The sequence below is a fragment of the Gracilinanus agilis genome, chromosome 4 (assembly GCF_016433145.1).
Source record: "Gracilinanus agilis isolate LMUSP501 chromosome 4, AgileGrace, whole genome shotgun sequence".
NCBI classification, from domain to species: Eukaryota; Metazoa; Chordata; class Mammalia; order Didelphimorphia; family Didelphidae; genus Gracilinanus; species Gracilinanus agilis.
Window position 1 is genome coordinate 162,249,231 of NC_058133.1, and position 23,563 is coordinate 162,272,793.

A 23,563-nucleotide genomic window follows, 5' to 3' on the forward strand; every position below is an offset into this window, starting at 1 on the left:
TCTCTAATTGCAACTGCTAGTGTTTCTAGTACAATGTTAAATAATAGAGGTGACAATGGGCATCCTTGTTTTACTCCTGATCTTATTGGGAAGGCTTCTAATTTATCCCCATTGCATATGATGTTTGTTGATGGTTTTAGGTATATACTGTTTATTATTTTTAGGAAAGGTCCTTCTATTCCTATACTTTCCAGTGTTTTCAATAGGAATGGATGCTGTATTTTGTCAAAGGCTTTTTCAGCATCTATTGAGACAATCATGTGATTTTTGTTTGTTAGACTGTTGATATGGTCAATTATGTGGATGGTTTTCCTAATGTTGAACCATCCTTGCATTCCTGGTATAAATCCCACCTGATCATCATGGTGGATGACCTTCTTAATTACTTGCTGGAGTCTTTTTGCTAATATTCTATTTAAGATTTTTGCATCTATGTTCATTAGGGAGATTGGTCTATAGTTTTCTTTCTCTGTTTTTGGTCTACCTGGCTTTGGAATCAGTACCATATTTGTGTCATAAAATGAATTTGGTAGGACTCCTTCTTTGCTTATCATATCAAATAATTTATATAGTATTGGGATTAGTTGCTCTTTGAATGTCTGACAGAATTCACTTGTGAATCCATCAGGTCCTGGTGATTTTTTCTTAGGGAGTTCTTTGATGGCTTGTTAAATTTCTATTTCTGATATGGGATTATTTAGGTATTCTATTTCTTTTGCTGTTAATCTAGGCAATTTATATTTTTGTAAATATTCATCCATATCTCCTAAATTGTTATATTTGTTGCCATATAATTGGGTGAAATAGTTCTTAATGATTGCCTTAATTTCCCCTTCCTTATAGGTGAGGTCTCCCTTTTCATCTCTAATACTGTCAATTTGGTTTTCTTCTTTCCTTTTTCTTATTAGATTGACTAGTACTTTGTCTATTTTATCGGTTTTTTCAAAATACCAGCTTCTAGTCTTATTTATTAATTCAATAGTTCTTTTACTTTTGATTTTATTAATTTCTCCCTTAATTTTTAGTATTTCTAATTTAGTTTTCATCTGGGGGTTTTTTATTTGTTCGCTTTCTAATTTTTTGAGTTGCATGCCCAATTCATTAATCTCTGCCCTCCTTAATTTGTTAATATATGCACTCAAGGATATAAATTTCCCCCTGAGTACTGCCTTGGCTGCATCCCACAGAGTTTGGTAGGATGTCTTATCATTGTCATTCTCTTCAATGAAATTGTTGATTGTTTCTATGATTTCTTCTTTGACAATTTGGTTTTGGAGAATCATATTGTTTAATTTCCAATTGGTTTTTGACTTGCCTGTCCAGGTGCCCTTACTGATTATTAGTTTTATCGCATTATGATCTGAGAAGGTTACATTTATTATATCTGCTCTTTTGCATTTGTTTGCCATGATTCTATGCCCTATTACATGGTCAATCTTTGTAAATGTACCATGTGCAGCTGAAAAGAAGGTGTATTCCTTTTTGTCCCTATTTATTTTTCTCCACATATCAATTAAATCTAATTTTTCTAGGACTTCATTCACCTCTCTTACCTCTTTCTTATTTATTTTTCGGTTTGATTTATCTAGATCTGACAGAGGAATATTTAGATCTCCCACTAGTATGGTTTTACTATCTATTTCCTTCTTGAGCTCTGCCAGTTTCTCCTTTATGAATTTGGGTGCTATGCCACTTGGTGCATATATATTGAGCAGTGTTATTTCCTCATTGTTTATACTGCCTTTAATCAGGATGTAATGACCTTCCCTGTCTTTTTTAATCATATCTATTTTTACTTTGGCTTTGTCAGAGATCATGATAGCCACTCCTGCCTTCTTTTTCTCATTTGATGCCCAAAAGATTTTGCTCATACCTGATAGGCAAACTTTTTAAAGAGGGGGCCAAAGGAAAGGAAATGCTCATCTGTCAGTCTGTTTCTAAGGCAACTCTTTCGAAGTTTCATTGTATTGAATCCTACTCACTGTATTTGTCAGATTAGGAATAATGTTGTGCAGCCCGACAGAACATTTCAGGACCCCCCTCCCCCATCTGGCCTGTCACAGGCTGTAGTTTGCCCATCACTGCCCTAGGAGATCAAAGGTGTCTCCATTGTCCACTTTTATAAAGGAAAAGGAAATAGGCTGCTTCCGACAATCACAGGGGGGTCTTTCTCTTAGTCACTGCCTGTAAGATTCTTGCCAGCGTTTTCCTTAATTAGCATATCCTTCTCCTGGAGGATGGACATCTCTAGAGCTAGTGTGGCTTCAAAAAGGGTCAATGAATGATGATATGGTGTTTTCTATCTAACAACTCCAGGAGAAATTCCAAAAGTAGGACAGAGGTATGTACACAACATTTGTTGATTTAACCAAGGCCTTTGATACTGTCATTTATGCGGGCTTATGGAAGATCATGACAAAATTTGGTTGTCTAGAGAAATTCATCAGTATTGTACATCATTTTCATGGCAGCATACTTGCTTGGGTCCCAGATAAAAGATGATGTTTTCTTGCTTTCCAGTCACCAATGGAGAGAGGCAGGGCTGTGTGCTCCCATGATTTTTAGCATGATGTTTTTCAGTGATGATATGAGACACCTTCAATGAGGACAAAAATGACATTAAATCAGTTACTGCACCGATGGTAAATTATTTCACTTGAAAAGGCTACAAGACAAGACTAAAGAAGAGGGAGAGTTGGTTGCACAACTTTCTATTCGAAAAGATTGCACACTCAATGCAGTTTCCAAGGCTGATATGCAAGAGTATGGTCATTTCTCTACCATTTGTGCTAATTTTGGCCTGACAATTAACACTGAGAAAACAGAGGTTCTCCACTATCCAGCACCACAAATACCATAAGCCACCACTGGTTACCTCAAATGGAGAAATTTCAAATGCTATGGATAAATTCATTTACCTTGGCAATATACTTTCCAGTATGATGATGAAGTTGATGTACATATTGCCAGAGCTAGCTCAGCATTTGGAAGACTCTAGAGGAATGTGTGGGAGAGAAGAGGTATTAGGCTGCACACCAAACTGAAGATCTATAGAGCTGTTCTGAACTTCCTTGTTTCTGATGAGGGCATCACCATCCTAGTCATCTAGGCCCTCGATCATGGAGTAATTTTATCTCTTCACTTTTTGTAATATCACCTATTCAATTGGTTGCCAAGTCTTGTTGATCTTATCTTCCCAAGAAAATCCAATTTTGTTTTATTCTCTGTATTACATCTACACAAGTATCTTTAGAAAACACCTGTTTTTTCCTTTGTCTTTTGAATATCATTCTTGAGAGCTTCCTGTCCATCTTGTTCTGACTTTCCCTGTATAATTTTAGTTTATGGGATCCAACTATCCTTCCTCTGCTCCCTTTGAAATTGATTCTGCCCAAATCTAGAGTGCATAATATATTATGCCTAGCTCTCCTTTGTTTCTCTATTGTAAAGTCTAAGAAGGAGGGGTCACTTCCCCCTGAGGATCATATCATTTCCAGCTCAGCAACTGGTTCCCCCTGTTAATGAAAACTAGATCTGGAATAAAATTTCCCCTTGTTTCCTCAGCCTTTTGAAGAATGAAATTATCATTAAGGCAAGTCAAGAAGTTATTAGGTGCTCTTGAGTAAGGCAGAGAGACTTCAGGCATGTTTGTTTGATTGAATGCTCCATTATTATATCATGTTCCGTGCCAGACGTCATCTATTTCCCAAATTCATCTATTTTTCTTTTTGTCTGGGTAATCTATAATAGTCTATAAGGGGTATGAGGTGTTCTGGGAGGACAAGCAGCTTTGATCTGAGGGCTCAATGAGCTATTTTCAAGGCTGCTCATCCACTTTTGGTGTCTACTTTTCATGTGGCTCCAAGAAGTTGTAGGAGCCACATTCCAGTAAAACTGTCTTGGAGATGGGCTAAACCAAGTTGAGGGTAGCTGATCAGCCTGAAACCCACTGTGGAGTTAGGGAGGTTATCTGCCCCAAGCTTGTGAAGATTTCCCCCTGCAGACTGGGCAGATGAGACTAGTTTGTCTCAATGACTATGAAGGCACTTAGAGCTTGGTCAGGTATCCAAGACTCATCTACTACATACAAGATGACAAAGTCATCTTGACTTTGTCTTTCTACTGGATTTTGATGATTGTGGAAGAGAAAGTGAAGTTCATAATTTTATATAACTCTTTCTCACTTAAATCCAATTCACATGCAAGTGAAGACATCATTCAGTGATGTCACTGGTCTTCTGAAAATCAAGGATGTACAATAACAGTACATTCTGGGATGAAATTGCTCACATTTCTTTTTGTGTGTGTGTGTGTGTCCCTGACCCTTAGCATAGTATCCAGGGCATAGGAAATACTTAATCAATGGGTTTTTTTGAGGGGCAGCTAGGTGGCTCAGTAGATAGAGAACCAGCTGACCACAGGAGGTCCTGAATTCAAATTTGGCTTGAGATACTTCCTAGCTGTCTCTAGTTATTTAACCCCAATTGTTGAGCACTTACTGCTCTTTCTAAATATCAATATTTAATATTGATTCTAGCATTGAAGGTAAGGGTTTAAAATGCTTTTTTTCTTCTTCTTTATTCATCTAATTTATTGCTCTTCACCACCAGAATGAAGATCAGACTTTATTATGCTTCTTCCCTTTAGTTCCTAGTTTTCTTCCATTAGTATACCTTCCTAATAAGCAATGCTACTGTCTTTCTTTACTTATCCCTCTTTTAAAAAAATGTATACTCATCTCCAATCATGGTACCTTCCCTACTATCAGGAATAACTTTGAGCTCAATTTTGCTTTACAACCTCTAAGTTCATCTTGCTTGCCAAAACTGTAATTAGGGCAGGACCAATGGCAGTTAGTTCCCTCAAGTGGGGACATTTGCTCCAGGGCTGGGGATTTATTAACTTATTAAATTAAATTTTAGCTTATTTTCAGATTCACATCCTCTACCTCCCACATTCTTTCCCCACAAATTGAGAAAACAAAAAAATAAAATCTTTGTTATAAACATGCATAGTCAAGCAAACAAATCAATACATTGGCCATGCCCCCTCCCCCCAAATGTCTCAGTCTGAACTCAGAGTCCATTACCTCTCTATCAGGTAGTAGATAACATGTTTTTCTTTTTGGGTCTTCTGAAATTGTAATTAGGGTTCCTGAGTCAGAGTTGTTTCTCATTATAATACTAGTGTAATTATGTTTTTCTGGTTCTGCTCACTCTGTATCAGTTCATTCAAGTTTTCCCAGGTTTTCCCAAAGTTATCTCTTCATTATTTCTTACAGTGTAATAGTATTTAATCACATACACATACCAAAATTTGTTTGGCTATTCCCCAATTAATGGGCACTTTCTCAGTTTCCAATTATTTGCAGTACTAGAGACCTGAAGGACTGCTGACTGAAGATAGTAGGAATGGGGGTTGATGGTGGAGCTGGGGTAGTAAAGGGCCTTCTGGGAGGCCAGTTCTAGGTTGGAGTGAGGCAGAGGTCCCTTTCCCCTGGTAGCTGCTTTTTTCAAGTCATAAGTCCAAGACGCATTGTTCTGGTGTCCCCATACTTCTGAGTACTCTTCTCCTGGATGGAGGCCAAATGCTGGATGAGTTGTCAAGAGAAGTGGGTCCTATTATCTACTATGACATTGACCCAGAGTCTCAGTTTTATTTGTAATTTAAGAGAGTGGTTGGACAAAACTAGCTCCAAGGTCCCATCATTTATGAGTTCATAATGGGTTCCATTTGAGCCCAACTCAGCTTAGCCTTAATTTCAGTATCAATTGAATGAGACCTTGAGCAAGATCTTAGTTTCCTCTTCTGTGAAATCAAGGAATTACCTTGTCTGATCCCAGAGGCACATCAAGTTCTAAGATCATATTTTAAGGGTTCTTTTTGAAGGGAGAGGGCAGAAGAAGTGATTGACTGCAAATCCTCTTTCAGCTCCTTTCCAAAGAGCATATGATTATTTGCTTTTGGGGTTGCCATACCATTTCCCATACCCCAGGCATTTTGGATGCCAATGAAGAAGTAAGGGACTTTGGTACATCATTATCAAGAATAATTAGTTTAAACAATGAGTTGCCAAGAGGTTAGCAGCCTCATGGTGTTATCTTAGAGTTTCTGGCTTCTCTCCTTCCTAGGCTCAGACATTTTTATGTCATTTCTTTGTATAATGTAATTCATCCATTTCGGTGTGATAGGGTGGCATTTTCTGAACTCTTCTCAATCTTAGGAGTATATACCCTATTTTTGTCCTTGTAGTTCCTCTTCATAATAGGCTGATCATGAATATTAACTGAGCTCCACTCAGCCCTCTGCCATAGCATCTAAAAGAATACAAGGGAAGCTTTACTCTTAACACCTACTTTTTTTTTTAAACCCTTAACTTCTGTGTGTTGGCTCCTTGGTGGAAGAGTGGTAAGGGTGGGCAATGGGGGTCAAGTGACTTGCCCAGGGTCACACAGCTGGGAAGTGTCTGAGGCTGGATTTGAACCTAGGACCTCCCATCTCTAGGCCTGACTTTCAATCCACTGAGCTACCCAGCTGCCCCTTAACCTCTACTTTTAATTAGGATTTGCAGGCCATTTGGGAGACTAAACGCACACACAACAATTAGAAAGTCATTCGAAACAGCATTTAATTAAAGAATATTACTGACTTTAAGGGTACTAGGAATCTGAAGAAATGAATGATTTAAGTTGAATTTTAAGAAGAGTTATGATTTCATTGGAGAAATGAGATTTGTGCTGAGTAGGAAGATGAGTAAAGTTTGTTTGGGAAGGATAAAGGACCTTCTAGATCAGGGGTTGGCAACGTATGGCCCTTTCTGCAGGAGCCATAAAGTCAATTTTTTTTCAGGCGCTGTTACAAGAGTGCGCACTGTTACAGGAGCGCGCACTGTGAGCACTGTACGGCTCTCATGAAATTACATTTTAAAAAATGTGGCGTTTATGGCTCTCACGACCAAAAAGGTTGCCGACCCCTGTTCTAGATTGAAGAAAACAGCATCAATAGAACCAGAGATGGAAATGAGCAGCTTCTTCGTGTGCAAAATGGGAATCATAATGTTTATACAACTTACCTCATAGGGATTGTTATGACAAAAGTCTTTTGTGAACCTTTAAGTGCCAGAGAATGTGAGTATTAATCATGATTATTATATTCATTGTCATTCAGAGCTGGAAGGGTCACCTCAGAAATGGTTTAGCCCAACTTATCCCTAAAATAGAAATTCTCTCTATAATACCTCTAAGCAGTTAGCCAGGTCCTTCTTGAAGACCTCCAACGATGGGAAGCCAGTTCCACTATTGTATAACTCTATTACTTCTTTTAAATTGATATTTCCCTGATCCTTTCCTCAACTCTCCTCCCTAACTCCCAGGTGCTAATTCTTCTCTCAGGGACCAAGTTGGCAAAGTCTGCTCCCCTTTCCCACATGATCACATTCTTCCCACATCTTTTTTATCTCTAGTTTAAACATTCCCAGTTTGCCAACCCAAACCTTTGATGGCATTGTGTCTAGTCTCCTCACCGTCCTGGTCACCCTCCTCTGACTGAACTCCAGCTTGTCCGTATTCTTTCCAGGATGTGGGACTCAAGACTGAGCACTCAACGTAGAACCCTAAATGTAGTGTGACAGGTTGGAAGACAATAGCATCATCTGGATGCTGGAAATCAGCCCCTTGTTAATGTTGCCTTTAATCACATTAGCATTTTGTTGTTGTTCAGTCATTCAGTCATGTCTGACTTTTTGTGACCCCATGGACCATAGCTATCCGTGGGCTTTTCTTGGCAAGGATACTAGAGTGGTTTGCCATTTCCTTCACCAGTGGATACGGTGGATTAGTGTTTTAGGCTGCCTTGTAACACTGTTTACTCACATTGATCTTGCAGCCTGCCTATTAAAATTCTCACGTCCTTCTCACATTAACGCTGTTTAGCCACATCTCCTACATCCTGTTCTTGGATAATTTATTTTTCTTAACATAAGTACAGGGTTTGAAGTTTAATAAAGATAAAAGTGGTCTCATTAGGTTCTCGCCCGTCAAGATGATTTGGACCCTGATTCTGTTTGCTATTTAACATATTTATAATAATAACAACTCCTCCACAAATTAAGATTGCTCTGGGTGTTTTCCTTACAATAACACTTCCAAATGAGTAGTGCAAGTATTATCCCCATTTTACAGATGAGAAAAAGGAGTCTCTGAGATTAAGCAGCATCCTATGTTTACACAGCAAGTGTTGAAGCTGGGGTTCAAACTTGAATCTTCTTACTCTAGGTTCAGTGTTCTTTCTTACATTTTAGTTACCTTAATGGCTTTGTTACCTGCAAATTTGATGAGCAATTAATTGATAATTAGCAGACCATCTATGTCTTCATCCAAGTCACTAACAAAAATGTTCAACAAAACTTTAGTGACACTTCCCTAGAGAATCCTCAGATTGACATAAAGCAATTAATTGACACATCAATTTATATTTAGTTTACTTTCATTGAAAAATGTACCCCTTAGGGACAGCCAGGTGGCTCAGTGGATAGAGTGATAGACCTGAAGGCAGAAGGACCTGGGTTCAAATCTGACCTCAGACCCTTCCCAGCTGGATGACCCCAGGCAAGTAACTCAACCCCAATTGCACAGACCTTACCACTTTTCTGTCTTGCAACTGATACCTGTATCTATCTTCTGACAGAAAGTAAGTGTTTTTTTAAAAGAAAGAAAAAGGACACAAGACATTATTGAGAAGGGTCAGGGGGAGGATGTCATTAAAAGAATGGCAGGGTTTAGAGCTGCTCTAAACAACTGAGAATTGGTTTATTATTCGGAGGAGGCTCCATGTTAGTGACTGGATCATTTCCCACCATTGTGAGAAATAACAGAAGGATACTGCCCTAGTGGTTCATTCATGGGGCTTTCATCCTAGAATAGGATCTTAGAGATAGGAAGTATTTTAGAGAGTGGGAGAAGGAAATCAAGCTCTGTGAACTTCCCAAAGTTATACAGTTAGTGAGGAGAAAGTTGTCTCAGTATAAGCGAAAGAACATTAGACCATTAGCTAGGAGACCTTAGTTCTGCTTCTGACCCTGGCCCTGCTACTGACAGTGTGACTTCAGAACAATATGTTCTTCCTCTCCCAAAAAGTTCAGAGATTACCTTGTAGGAGAAGAGATATTCACTTATTCATTTAGTAAAAATTCATTCTGTCAAGTTCCTAAACTCAAGAACCAGATTGCTGTCTGATATATCTATTTGACAGGAACACCTTCCCCCAGTCACTTGCTTTTCTCTTTATTTTAGATTTATTATATTCAAATTAAATTGATATATATGTATTTAATATGTACATAATACAAATATATAATTGCATATATGCAAATATATAATTTAATTTGTATAAATACACATATGTATATATTCACATAAATCTGAAGAGGGAAATGCCAAACTAATTCAGTATTTTTGCCAAAAAAAAAAACTCAAATGGAATGATAAAAAGTTGGACACAACTGAAAATACCAAACACAAAATAATGTACAATATATATATATACGTATATATATATATTTACACACACACACACACACACACACACACACACACACACACACACACAAAATCAAAACCATCAGTTTTGTCCCTGGTGATTTTTCCTATTGGGAGACACCTACTTCTTGATGCACTCTATAGCACTGTCCAGTCTGCAGAGAGAGAAAATAAGATGTCCACTTAGGAAAGGTCATTGAATTTGGTTGGAAGAGAGGCTATTAACAACTCCTAAGAGACTATTTTCAGTAGAGAAGGGTTCATTGAGTTAAGAAGATAGTAGAGTGCATTTCACTTTCTGTCTCTATCTTTCTTTTATTATTCTCTGAGTTATTTATGTCTGTCTCATATTGTGCCTTTGTTTCTCCCCACATGGAAGAATATGGAACAAAGGCACCAGGATAAGATAAAAATGCAGGCTGAGATCAAGCGCATCAATGACGAAAACCAAAGGCGAAAGGAGGAATTGCTGGCCCAGGAGAAGCTCGCGGATCAGTTGGTGATGGAGTTCACCAAGAAGAAAATGGTGAGATGACAGGGGCCTAGAGAGGGACAAGAGGAGTCAGAATTAGGAGGGAGGCTCAAAAGTGGGAATGGGTGAGTTGTGAGAAGGGGATGGTAAGTAGGTTTGCTTATCTGGAACACAATAGACAATATTAACACATAGAGGTGGTGAAATGATGGAGGTGGAGGGGTAAAGTGAGAGCAGCTTGTAGCTTCTTCTCAGGAACAGTTTTGCCAATTCTACATCAGGAAGACAAGTCGGGATAAAAGCCCCTTCAGATAGGAGATAGCTACTTCTTGATTCTGTAGGAATCAATTTTGAAGAGTGCCTAAGTACTCCATCCATTTTAGATGGTCCATTTGCTCACTAACAGTGGCAGGGAAAAGAAAGTATGGGAAAAAATCAGATTAATTGGTTATTCTCTTAATATCTTTGTGAGTATCTTGAATGGGGAGATTTAAATGGGAGGAGGAGAGAGAATAGTGGTTTAGACTTTTGATGGAAATGAAGTTTTTTTACTTGCTTCTGAGAGTATAGTACCTGGAGGTATCTCAGAAAAATTACCCCAGTTTTATGGAACTCTATGGGTCAACACTCATTTAAAAACATATTGAATAAATCCCATGGATTTGTTTGTATTTTACTAGCCAAGCAGAGGTACAGTTAAAAAAGAAAATACATAAGTATTATAAAAATATTATAGCATATTATTAAAGTTTCAAGTTCATTAGGTTCAACCTCCCCTTCTTTTAGGTGAGTAAACTAAGTCCCAGAGAAAATTAAATCATTTTCTTAAGGTCAAATATATAGTAAAAAGCAGAGCTGAAATTCATATCCAAATTTCCTGGGCCCCTCTCCCCCTCAACACACTTTGGGAAGTCTGTCCCCAGAAAATCCATGGGAATTGTAATGAAGCTAGGTTAAGGAAACCCATCTTTCTTCCAAGAGCCTTTCTGGACTGGCATGCAAATTAATCCAAGTAAGAACAAAAACTAAGAAGACAAAAGTGTCATCCTTCACCTTACTGGTTCACATTTCTGCCTTTATGATGAATATCTTCCATTAAAAAGAGAAGCTTATTTTTTTTTTTAACTGTATTCTGGTCTTCTAAAAACTTTACTATCTTTCTATATGGGTTTAATTCTTCTGAGCTTTCTCTATCCCTCAGATATGGTCCTGACAGTAGGCTGCATTTGTTTTTTGAGGACCAGCCTAGCTAAGTATGGGAAGATCTTCACCAGGAGACTGGCCACTTTGGTGATGAATGTTTTGGCCATGATAACTATGAAACAAACAAATAAACATGAAAACTCCTCACAAATTAGCCCTCACTTTTTGTGCTGCCTCCTTCTCCTCAGTGACTATGGCAGCAGGGGAGAAAGGCAAGCAGGGGGTAGTGAGTCACACAAGCCATCTCTAAACTTTGCCTTGACCACTGACAACTTCACATGTGAAATCAATTCAGTGACCAGCAAATGGAGATACTACTGAAGGAACTGTCTCATATTAGTCTTGATAACTTGATATAAGTGAAACCAGGAAGAAGGAAGTTGAAGCTAAATGGAAGGATGGCTTACATAGTCTCCTTTGAGAGGCAAATAAATGAGTCAGGATCATCTGTTTTTATCATACACTCAAAGGCAGCCAGAAAAAAATCTATGGACATATGGTCACCTTGTATTACAGGGTTCATTATGAGTATTTGCAAAGAGATCTCCATAAAAATAATTTCCCTCTTTCTGCCAACATCTTTTGCATAGGATGAAGAGGTAGAGAAATTCTACCAATAACTCAATGAGACTTTCCCATTAAATCAACCTATATTTGATATTTGGTGACCTCAATGCAGAAGTAGGAATAGATAAAGATGTTAAGAAATGTATTTGAAAATATAGATCAGGAATAACAGTTGAGAAAGATGAAAGACTTGTAGGTTACAAAGACACTCCACCTCTATATATTGTGAATATTTTCTTCATAAAAAGAATCTGTAGGCACTAGACAAGGAGAGCACTGAAGAATATCATTAAAAGAAAACTGATTATGTTTTAACTGATAGGAAATGCCTTGTTACTCATGTGAGTGTCATTTTTTGAAGCTGGTATTTGTGTACAGACTACTGATTAATTTGAGCAAAGATAAAAATCGAAGCAAATACAGAAAAAAAGGAAGAAAAATTAGAAAACTGTATGGTTGAAAATAGCTCAATCCTTACTCATTCAAATGAACCTTCCAACTATTAACTATTCATATCCCAGGAAATGGAAGATGGCAAATAGAAAGTATATAGACACAGATCTGTAGGTTTTTTTATACAGGTAATTCTAGTTCCTTCTCTCTGTTGATTATTTTCAACTTAACCTTTACCTAGCTTGGTTACATTGTTATTTACAAGTTGTCTCTCCTGGTAGACTCTGAGGTCTTTGAATACCAAGACTGTGTTTTGCCTTTCATTCTATGCCCAGTGCTTAGTACAGTGCCTGGCACATAGTAGACACTTAAATGTTTATGGATTGATTGATTAAGATGCCTGATCCACGTAAATCAATTGCCGTAACAAAGTGACTAAAAGAGCCTAAAAAGCACCTCATTCAACAAACATGACTTATGTGCTCGGTAAAGAAGAATTGTAGCTCCTTAAAGGCATATTGGCTTAGAATAGAAACATATTTGTACAATATTACAAAGAAGAAAGATGGAAGATTGTGAACTGTTGCCTCATAAAACAAAAAAAGCCGTAAAGGCAAGACCAGCTTAAAGAAAACTTACCAAAAGATTCAACTAAGCAAAACACTCATGTGGACATACAAAGATGAAAATGAAAGGAGTGCAACAAATAGAAAATTGGAAAAGATTTGCAATGATTTTTACAATTGACTTCTTTTCATCATCAAAGATGTTAGATCCACCACATTTGGACTCAGAATCACAGCCCAGGATATGTTTGTGGAGGCTCTAGAAATTGCAGCAAAGAGAATAAAGATGGAAAAGCCTGATCTATTAGACCAAGTGTGTATACAGAGGAGATCTGTGCTGGAGGCAACACTATGTAAAGGTGTTGAAGAATCAATTCCCAAAGTGTATGAATAAAAAAGAAGATATCAAAGATTGAAGTGGTGTGTGTGTGTGTGTGTGTGTGTGTGTGTGTGTGTGTGTGTGTGTGTNAGATTGAAGTTGTGTGTGTGTGTGTGTGTGTGTGTGTGTGTGTGTGTGTGTGTGTGTAATCTCAGCTCTTACTACTTGAAAAAAGGTGACTGAGAAAACATCAATAACCACTGACCCATATACCTACTTTGCCTACTAACCTATTTTTATGAGAGTCATGTACCCCCAATGAGGCAAGGAACAGGGCAACTTTTGTAAGCCTAATATTCCATGGGAGTCCACCAATTCTAACATCACAAATTGATGTAAAGAATAAAAGGTTTTACTGTACTTTTTCATTGATTCTCTTTTGAAATTTTGATTTGATAGAGAAAAATGCTCCCCTTAAAGCTTTTCTTCTAACAAGTTTTCTCCCATCCGTACTTCAAGATCCATTAAGAATTATAGAAACAACAGAGCCTTGTTCATTGACCTCTGATCATAAATATTAGGTGAAACATCTAACAGGGAGACACATACTTATCTATATCTTTAGTCTGTACAGTCTGTGTCTTTGTTTCCTCAGCTATGCCTTTGAACTCTCTTGATCTATGGGCATCTGCCATAACTATCAGTGGTATTGTTGACAGTTATAACGATTTACATTCTTTAGGGGCATAACCAATTTTTTTTCTTTTTCATTGGCCAGGCTTCCTTTAATTCCATCATAGAAATGTTGCATTTCTTGGTGAATCACCAGGTGTTAACACAATGACACTTTGTTATCTATGATGACACCTTGTAGGTGAGGTATGAGGAACCCATTCTCCCTTCTTGCCACTCTTTCATGTTTGTGGCCAGACAATATAAATAGATCACAAATTGGACCCCAAATTAAACAGAAAGAGGAGTGGGGATTTTGTTCAGAAAGGTTGCAGAGCTTCTTTTAATAACCCCAACTTCTTCCTGAAGCAAATGCCCATCTTTCTTCATACTAATAGTTATTTGTGTAGCTGCTAGTTATAGAAAACCACTATCTGTAAAATAATTAAAATGAGTATCAGTAGGGGGCAATGGAGAGGCATAATGTTGGAAATGAGTAGGTTGCAAATATAGTAAAATCCTTCAAAGATGACCCATAGTAAGGGATAGGAACCATACCTGGAACTCCATTGACATAGGGAATTCTGGGATGAGGAGACTCATTTCTATCAATGTCAACCTTCTCTGCCCAGAGCCCCAAGAGACTGAAAAGCTTGTCAAAGGTCACAGTCAGTAGATGTCAGAGGAGAGACTTCTTGGCACTGAGGATGGCTGTCTTTGTACCTTGCCACATTGCCTGTTAGCATAGTCGGATAGTGAGATTAAGAGATCACCAGAAAGATATAGTTTCTTTAACTGTGAAATGGGGATAATAATAGCACCTACCTGTCAGGGTTGTTGTGAGGATCAAATGTGTTAATAATTATACAGCGCCAGGCAGCTTTTGGAACAGTGTAGATAGTGCTGGGTTTGGATTTTGGGAGGATCTGAGTTTAAATCTTGCTTCAGAGACTTTCTAGCTATTTGACCCTGTGAAAGTCACTTAACCATCATCACCTAGCTCTTTTCACTCTTCTGCCTTAGAGTTGTTACTAGGACAGAAACATAAGGATTAAAATGTTTTTTTTTTAATTTTAAAGGATTTAGCACAGTACCTGGCACCCCATTGTTGTTGCACAAATGCTAGCTATTATTGCTTTTGTTATCATTATCCTTCTAATTTCACAGATGAGGAAACTGAGGATCAGAGAACTGAAATTATTTGCACATAATTACCCACAGAGCTAATATGTAACAGAGTTTACACCTGAATTCAGGCCTTCTAACTCAGTTCTTTCCACTAAATTTCATTGTTTATGCTTCTTGCCTACTATGTTTAAGAAAGATGGGAAAAGAGACAGCTAGGTGGCTCAGTGGATAGAGAGTCAGGCCTGAGACAGGAAGTTATGAGTTCAAATCCAACCTCAAATAATTTTAGCTGTGTGATCCCGATCAAGTCACTTAACCCCAATTGCCTAGTCCTTACCACTGTTCTCAGTATTGATTCTAAGACAGAAGGTAAGGGAGAAAGAAGGAAAGGAAGGAAGAAAGAAAGAAGGAAGAAAGGGAAAGAAGGGAGAGGAAAGGAAGGAAGGAAGGAAGAGAAAGAATTAAAAAAGAAAGGGAGAAAGAAAGAAAAATGAAAGAAAGGAAGAAGAAAGATCAGGGAACAGGTGGAGTTAGGAAAGAGATTAAAGACTAGCAGAGTAATGGGATGTGTATATGTATATGTGTTCCTTGTGTTTCACAGGAAGGCACATACTCATATGCATGCTGCTGCCTTTTTGGAGTTCACCCTAAATGTCTATTAATCATAGATTTTCTCTGACCTCAAAACAATCTCTACCCTGACAACTGTGGCTTGTACCATAAAATCACAATATGACTTTTTTTTTAACCCTTACCTTCCATCTTAGAATCAATACTGTGTTTTGGTTCCAAGGCAGAAGAGCAGTAAGGGCTAAGCAATGGGGGGTTAAGTGACTTGCCCAGGGTCACACAGCTGGGAACTCAGGATTTCCCATTTCCAGGCCTGGTTCCCTATCCACTGAACCATTTAGCTGCTTCAGTCTCATCAGCCATTGATGTGGACCATTTGTGAACACCTGCTGTGGGCAAACCCTAATGAGGTGCTAAAGAGAAACAACAAATTTGGAGAAATTTTGGAGAAACCATGTTAAGACACAGATAGTGTGGACATAAAGGTATTCATAGAGGTCTGTAGAGATAGAATAGAGGGACTAGGGAAGTTCCCTGCCCAGAGATTATTCCTTGCCAGCACAAGATGAGCAGCCCTGGGGAGATGGCCTTGGGGAGCAGTTAACTCTTTGTTCACTTTTATAGTAGGAGCAATGGATAAAGCCTGTTGTTTTCATTGCTTACATTCCCTGCTGTTTCTTAGACAAGCTGAAATTTCCCCATGGGGCAGTCAGGTGATGGGAAAGACAAACCAGCACTTTTTGTGCTTTTTCTGAGGCTGAGAGAAGAGGCACTCCTGAAAGAGTGGCCTGACCCCACATCTGGAGGTGTTTGTGGCTGTCTGAAAGACCGAGGGAATCCTATGTCAGGCTTCCCATAGCCTTTTCTCTCTTTTAGGCTCGAGAAGCAGAGTATGAGGCTGAACAAGAAAGAATCCGAAAGGAAAAAGAAAAAGAGACGGCTCGGCTGAGGGCCATGCAGGAGAAAGCCCAGGACTACCAGGCAGAACAGGTACCTACGAAGTGGAATTCAGGGGAAGGCCTAACAGAAGAGACCCCAGTTCTCTGCAGGCGGGATACATTCAGACATGCATACAAACATATGTGTGTATATACTTATATATATGCATACTTATATATATACATATATATATATACACATTCCCATATTTTTGTGGGTACATATCCCCTTTGTTTTTATCAGAAGTCACATTTCTATCTGTTGGCATCACAAAGCACAGAGGTGTCCTTCCTCTGCTTTACTTGGGTGGGAGACAGGCTACACATTAAGAATTACTTTCTGAAGGGAGGTCAGCTACTCAAATAGGCCACCAAGGGAGGCTGTAGACTCTTTCATTAATAGTAAAAAAATTTTAAACCCTTACCTTCTGTCTTAGAATAAACACCGTGCATTGGATCCAAGGCAGAAGTGTGATAAGGGCTGGGCAATGGGAGTTAAGTGACTTGCCCAGGGTCTCACAGCTAGGAAGTGTCTGAGGCCATATTCGAACCCAGATTCTCCCATCTCTATGCCTGGTTCTCCATCTACTGAGCCACCTACCTGTCCCCTCATTAATAGTATTTTAAAATAAAAATCACTTCAGGGATGGGAAATGGACAAGATGACCTCACAAGCTCCCTTCAGATCATTAAATGCCATCGATTCTTTCCTAGAATCTCCTACTGCTAGAGAAATTATCTGGGTTTGTCAAAGCAGAAGGTGATTAGGAAAGTATAAGATGGTGATGCCTAGGGGACTGGCATAGGGCACTGGGCTCCCACTTTATTCATGGGAAGGGTGGTAAGGGTGAGTTAACCCGAGTTCTCTGAGGAAACTGGTTCCTGCCAAGGCAATTGGTTGTATAAGGAGACCTGTCCCACCAAGAACCCTGACCTCCACCCCTCCATACTCCTGGCTTCAACTGGGTGGGTTTAGGAACTTTCCTACTTCCCATAAGCCACCTGGCACAGCACCCAGCCTTGTTTCGCTGCCCCTTCCCTCTTGCCAGCATGCCCTTCGGGCCAGGCGCAATCAGGAAGCAGCAGAACGAGAATGGCGCCTGAAAGAGAAGGAGGATGCCCAGAAGAAAGTGGAAACCAACAACCAGCTGAAACAGAGCCGGATGGAGCAGGTGGCTTACAAGGAGCATACAATGGCTGTGCAGGTGCAGCGGGATCGAGATGAATTTGAGAGGATCCTCAGGTGGGCTGGCCTTTGCTTTGCCCCTGGGTGTCACAAGGGCCGGGGCAGCTAGATGGCTCATTGGATAGAGCACTGAGCTGCAATCAGGAAGGCTCATCTTCCTGAGTTCAAATTCGGCCTCAGACACTTACTAGCTGTGTGACCCTGGACAAGTCACTTTAACTCTGTTGGCCTTAGTTTTCTCAACTGTAAAGTAAGCTGGAGAAGGAATCAGCAAACCAGTCCACTCTCTTTGTCAAGAAAACCCCAAAGAGCCACCACAACTGAACAGAAATGACAGAAAAAGGCCAATCAAGTAAACAAAGGCTGGGGTAGGGAGAATGGAGAGGAGGGCACTGCATCTAGAACAGTGATTCCCAAAGTGGGTGCTACTGCCCCCTGGTGGGTGCTGCATTGATCCAGGGGGGAGTGGTGATGGCCACAGGTGCATTTATCTTTCCTATTAATTGCTATTAAAATTAAAAAAAAATTTCCAGGGGCACTAAGTAATATTTTTTCTGGAAAGGGGGTGGTAGGCCAAAAAAAGTTTGGGAACCACTGGTCTAGAGGATAAGGTTAGAGGGGGAAATTACCTTAGGTATTATCTGTTTTACAGATGAGTAAAGATTGGCTTGACCCATAGTCACACGGGTAATAAGTGAGAGAACTAGGATTTGAATTCAGTCTTGACCTTTTATATAGATTTTTTTTTTTTACCGAAATGTGTTGTTGAAGATAGAGTATTCTCACCTACTGGTGGAATTTTCATCCGTCTAAGTTAAGTCTCATTACTATCTTAAGATTATAAAATGGTTTTCTAAAGAGAGAAGGGGGCAGGATGGGAATAGTCATTTATTAAGTGCCTACACTGTGCTACATGTTTTATAGATATCTCATTTGATCCTCACCACAACCCTATTAGGCAAGTGCTGTTATTATCCCCATTTTACATATGAGGAAACTGAGGCAAACAGGCTAAGTGACTTGCCCAAGATCACACTGCTAGGAAGGAAGTATTTCTTCCTAGCTTTGTGACAGAGTTTCTTCTTGGTCAAGCATCTGTGAGAGTAAAAGCAACTAGGATAATTCGCCTGGGAGGAGAGGTGGTTGACAGGTAAGGGGAGGTGACTTGTCGCAGCCAGAATGATTCTTTATTTCCATAGGGAGGAAGGAATGAAATTCTAGCAGAAAAGGTTTAAGTCAGACATAAAGAACCTCATGACACTTAGGATTGTAAAACATTGATTCAGAGGATCAAGAGGTCATCAGATTTAAAACTGAATTGTGGTTTTTGAGATAATTTAATCTGAGCCTTCTTTTTGTAGATAAATAAACTGAGGCATCGGAGGAAAAATGACCTGGCTGAGATCCTAAGACTTTACTAATCTCTGAGTGAAAGCTGGGTGCTCTCTCATGTGCAAGGACAAAGAGAAATTCCATAAACCCTCCAAACCATTTTCTCAACATTGTTTCATCCTGACCCTGTGATTTCTTCCCTATGGTGAACTCTGTGCAAATTCACTCCATTGAGGCAAAGTGGCAATTCTGTAACTTTACCCTCAAAGAGTTGTCTGGAGGATTGGGAGCTTCAGTGCCTTAGCTGTGGCTACTTAGGATGTACCGAACCCATTTCTTTATGACTCCCAAGATTTGCCCTGCTCCCCCTATACTCTATTGCTTCTCTTAGATAATCTAAGCACACTTGTCTTGAAAAGGCTTTATATCCACCATTTTTTGTGGACCACCTCCTGTATTTCCCAAGCTTCCCCGCTTTAAATTATTACTGCTGCTCTTCACCTTCCTTGGCTAAATAATCTTAATTCTATTATGTGAATAAGTAGTGAAGTGTTAACATCATTTCTGTATTTCCCCCACCATCTAGCACAGTGGATTATACTAAATTGGCCTTTAATAAGTGGTCATTGAACGAACGAACGTGTAATAGAAGCCAAGAAGACCTGGTGGATAGAAGAGACATATAGATTAAAGCACAGGAGGGGGATTCTATGAATAGGCAATGGATTTCAGGGATGAGTGGGGGGGGGACAGCCAGAAAATGGGAATTGACTAAGAGAGTGAGTGGCTCTCTGGTGGCAGGTCCCCTTCCCCCAATGAGTCCTCTCTCTGCCTTCCCCAAATTCTAAGGGCTCAGAGACAGCAGATCGAGAAGGAGCGTTTGGAAGAAGAGAAGAAAGGCAAGGAGAATCTGCAACATGCCAATGAGTTGCGGCGTCAGGTGCGAGAGAACCAGCAAAAGCAGGTGCAGGAGCGGATCGCCACGTTTGAAGAGGGCCGGCGCCTCAAGGAAGAGGCCCAGAAGCGGCACGAGCGCATCAATGAAATCAAGAAAAAGAAAATAGAAGAGCTGAGGTGAGTTGGCAGCCCAAATCCTGTGTCATCTGTATTCTTGGTGACCCCATTACGGGGGCTGAAGGGGGAAATCCCTTCATATCCACAAGGAGCTGAGAGCATGGGGCTTTATCCCAGAACCCAGAGGCAAGGAGATGGGGCATTGCCCCAGAGGTGGAAGGTATGAAAACGGGAATTACTCCAGAACTGGGAGGTGGGGAATGAGGAAAAGGTTAGGGAGGAATCTTGCCAGAGCTGGGAGGGGAGGGAGGAGAATTGCTTCTGAGGAAGTAGGAGATGGGAGTCAGGGTCATTCCAGACCTTTCTGGATGTGAGTATGTGGCTCTTTGGATATGTCTTAGTGGGGGAGGGGGGCTTGGAAACCTGAGCTTGTCCTAGGCACACTCAAATCTCCTTACTCTATGCCTTTGTCTGGGATATCCTCTAGTACTCTGTCCCTTTACTTCTTCCTCTGTTGCCCTGACTCCTTCAAGATTTAGCTTAAATCTCACCTTTACTAGTAGGTCTTTCCCACTATCCCCTTGCTGCTAGTCCCTTTCCCTCTAAGGTTCCCTTCCATACATCCTATGTGTATCATATGTGTTTCCGTATTTTAGACTGTGAGTTCCTTCAGAACAAGGGCAATCTTTCTGCCTTTCTAGCTCCAGCACTTAGCTTGGTGCCTGGCACATAGTCAGCCCTCCTCTTCTAAGGCCCATCTGAGTACTGCCTGCTCCTAACCCTATTTCCTGCTGCCTATGGCCACGTTTTAACTGCCCGCTCTCTGACCCTCTCTGGCCTTCTTTCTGCAGAGCCACCGGCCTTCCAGAGAAGTACTGCATTGAGGCAGAGAGAAAAGGCAATATTCAGTCAAGTGGATCCAGTGAGCTAAGTGAAGGAGCTGCTGGATCTTCCTCTTGAGCCCCTTTCAGGGACTGCCTGTGGCTTTGCCCCTGGAATTCCACTATTGCTGCTGACCCAAAGCTTTTATAAATAGAGATTGGATTCATTATATTACTACTAGGGTTTGTACCTGATTTTCTCTCAGTGTGGCTGAGGCCTGAAATTGTTCCATACCCATTGGCAGGAGTGCCACGATGGGCAAAGTGGGGCTCAGGGAGGTAGAACGGTGTGATGGCAAGAGGATGTTTCTTTCGTGTCACCTCCCCCTCAGATCCTCAGGTCCCCCCAAAGAATTCAGATGTCCTTTTTTCATCCCCATAATGGGAAAAAGATGGAGCCTCATGGGCAACTGGACCATGGGAGAGACCTGTGGCACTGAGTGTGGGTGAACGAGCAGGGAACAACCATGCCCTGACACAGTTTTGATTCCTTTGGGATGTGGACATCCAGCAGGATACCCCCTTGGCAGAGTTCCCTGCAGCTGAGATGGAAATGCTGTGTTCAGGAGGGATGAGAGGAAGAGGGATCAGGTAGGGCCTTGGCCTGGGGTAACACCCATGAATCAGACCACATCTGTGATCTAGAATGGATGGCGATGAATCCAGACTCCTCTTCCTTCAGCCCTCCTCTGCTGGAGCCCTTTCAACTCCAGGCAATACCACAACACAGGCATTGCTTCCACCTCCCTGTCCCCCATAACAGGGCACACCCAGAGCCCCAGTGCTTGTCGCCCCACCCTGCCCCATCTCCCTCACCCCAACACAGTTCTCTTTACCTCGTTTGCTTGCCTCCATTCTCCTTACCCCACCCCACATGCAGTTCACCCCAATAAACATGGTTTCCCTCAGCCCATTGATCTGCCTCAGTTTTCCTCATTCTGTTCATTCGAGCCACCCTTTTCCTGCCTTTCAGCCCCTCCTCAGCCCTTTTCCTTTGACTGGAGGATGTGGCTAATATCAAGATCTCTCTCCTCTCCTCCACAAACCCTTTCCCAGGCCCCCCAGATTTCAAGTATATTTTGAAGACCTGGGCTAGAGTCACTGGCCGGAGACTCTGTCCTCCCCTGGAGGAAGAGGAGTTAATTGTGGAGGGGCCCCTCCCCACGACCCAGTGGAGCCCTATTCCCAGGTTTGGGGCTCAGCCTTGCCTCCCCATGGGCCCTGCGGCCATCAAGGTGGAGGGCGGCTGCTGGGCGCGTCCCAGGTGTTTACAATGCCATGTTACAAGGGCCTTGGGCAAGAGTCCCCTTTTCATAGGGCCTAGCAAGAGTCAGCAAGCTGCTTCCCGGGCTTCCGCTTCCTCAGGTGCAGCACAGAGGCTCCTCTAGGCACCTTCCCCAGTGCAGAAGAGAGGCCAGAACCACGAGCCAGTGTTCACCCTCTTTATGTTGGCTCCTTCTGCCCCCGGGGTTCCTCTGGCATCCCCTTCACTTGTTGGCATCCGGGCATAAGGATCCCTCTGAGGATCAGTCATGCATTTGGAGCTGGATTTGAACCCATTTTCCTGACTCCAGGCGCAGTACTGCTCCATCTATCTACTTCTGTGGAAAGTGGGAGAGGGAAGGGACAGGGAAGACTAGAAGTATTTATGAAAATAACGATGGATTTATTACGTACACACACACACACATAACACTTGGGGATTAATGAAGTGTTTTTCTCACAACCACCTGGTGAAGTAAATAATGGAAGCAAGAACCTCGGGGGAGTTTGTGCATTTTGATAATAGTCATATTAGAACTAGAAGGGAAGAGATCATAGAAATAATAGCAAATAATGTATTAAGATAAGGAAACTGAGGTCTAGACAAGGAAAGTGATGTCATAAGACTAGGTATAGTGGGGGGCATCTGAGTTGCTCAGTGGTTTGAGAGCCAGGCCTAGAGATGGAAGATCCTGGGTTCAAATCTGACCTCAGACACTTCTTAGCTGTGTGACCCTGGGCAAGTCATTTGACCCCCATTGCCCAGTCCTTACCACTCTTCTGCCTTGGAACCATTACATGGTATTGATTCTAAGATGGAAGGTAAGGGTTTAAAAAGAAAAAAAAAAGACTAGGTATAATGGCAGGGCTTGGAATAGAAACTAATTGTCTTCACTTTTCCTCCTCACATATTTTTTGAGTACTTACAAATGCAGGCACTGTGGGAGAATCCCAAGATGTGTAAGATGTTTTTCCTGGCCTCCAGAGATTTACATTCTGGTTGGGGTGATGGAACATAGGCACAAAAGGAGAAATGTTTATCTTAGACAGCATGTGTCACCTGTGTGCTAGAGACAGCCATGCATAAAGAGCCGGGCTCGATTTCATATGTAGGGGTTTTGTACCCTTTCCAAAACTCAAGACCTCCTCAGAGATCTGAGAAATATACCCTTCTGGGCAGCCCAGGACTTTTATCTCTTGCAAACAGCCTCACCCAGGGTTTCTTTTTAAATTAAGTTAAATTTTTTTTACTCTTACTGTATCTTAGGAACAATTCTAAGACTGAAGGACAAAGGCCAGGCAAATGGGGGTAAGTGACTTGCCCAGGGCCACACAGCTAGGAAGGTCTGAGACCAAATCTGAACCCAAGTTCTACTGATTCCAGGCTGGCACTCTATCCACTGTGCCACCTAGCTGCCCCCTCACCCAGGGATTTTTAACCTTACATGTGTCCTGAACTCCTTTGACAGTCTGGTGAAGCCTATAGGCCCCTTTTCAAGATAACATTTTTTTTCTAAACCCTT

At 40.9% G+C, this 23,563-nt stretch overlaps 1 protein-coding gene across 1 annotated transcript in view; it reads left to right on the top strand.

Moving 5' to 3' along the window:
- Window positions 1-21,683, top strand: part of CFAP45 (cilia and flagella associated protein 45) — a 52,645-nt gene extending 30,962 nt beyond the window's left edge. The window contains exons 8-12 of the mRNA XM_044672710.1: window positions 9,916-10,062; window positions 16,303-16,416; window positions 17,414-17,607; window positions 19,732-19,956; window positions 20,748-21,683. Of these exons, the coding sequence (XP_044528645.1) occupies window positions 9,916-10,062; window positions 16,303-16,416; window positions 17,414-17,607; window positions 19,732-19,956; window positions 20,748-20,856 (789 nt within the window). The 3' untranslated portion in view covers window positions 20,857-21,683. The remainder of the gene's footprint in view (window positions 1-9,915; window positions 10,063-16,302; window positions 16,417-17,413; window positions 17,608-19,731; window positions 19,957-20,747) is intronic.
- The last annotated feature ends 1,880 nt before the right edge of the window (window positions 21,684-23,563 follow it).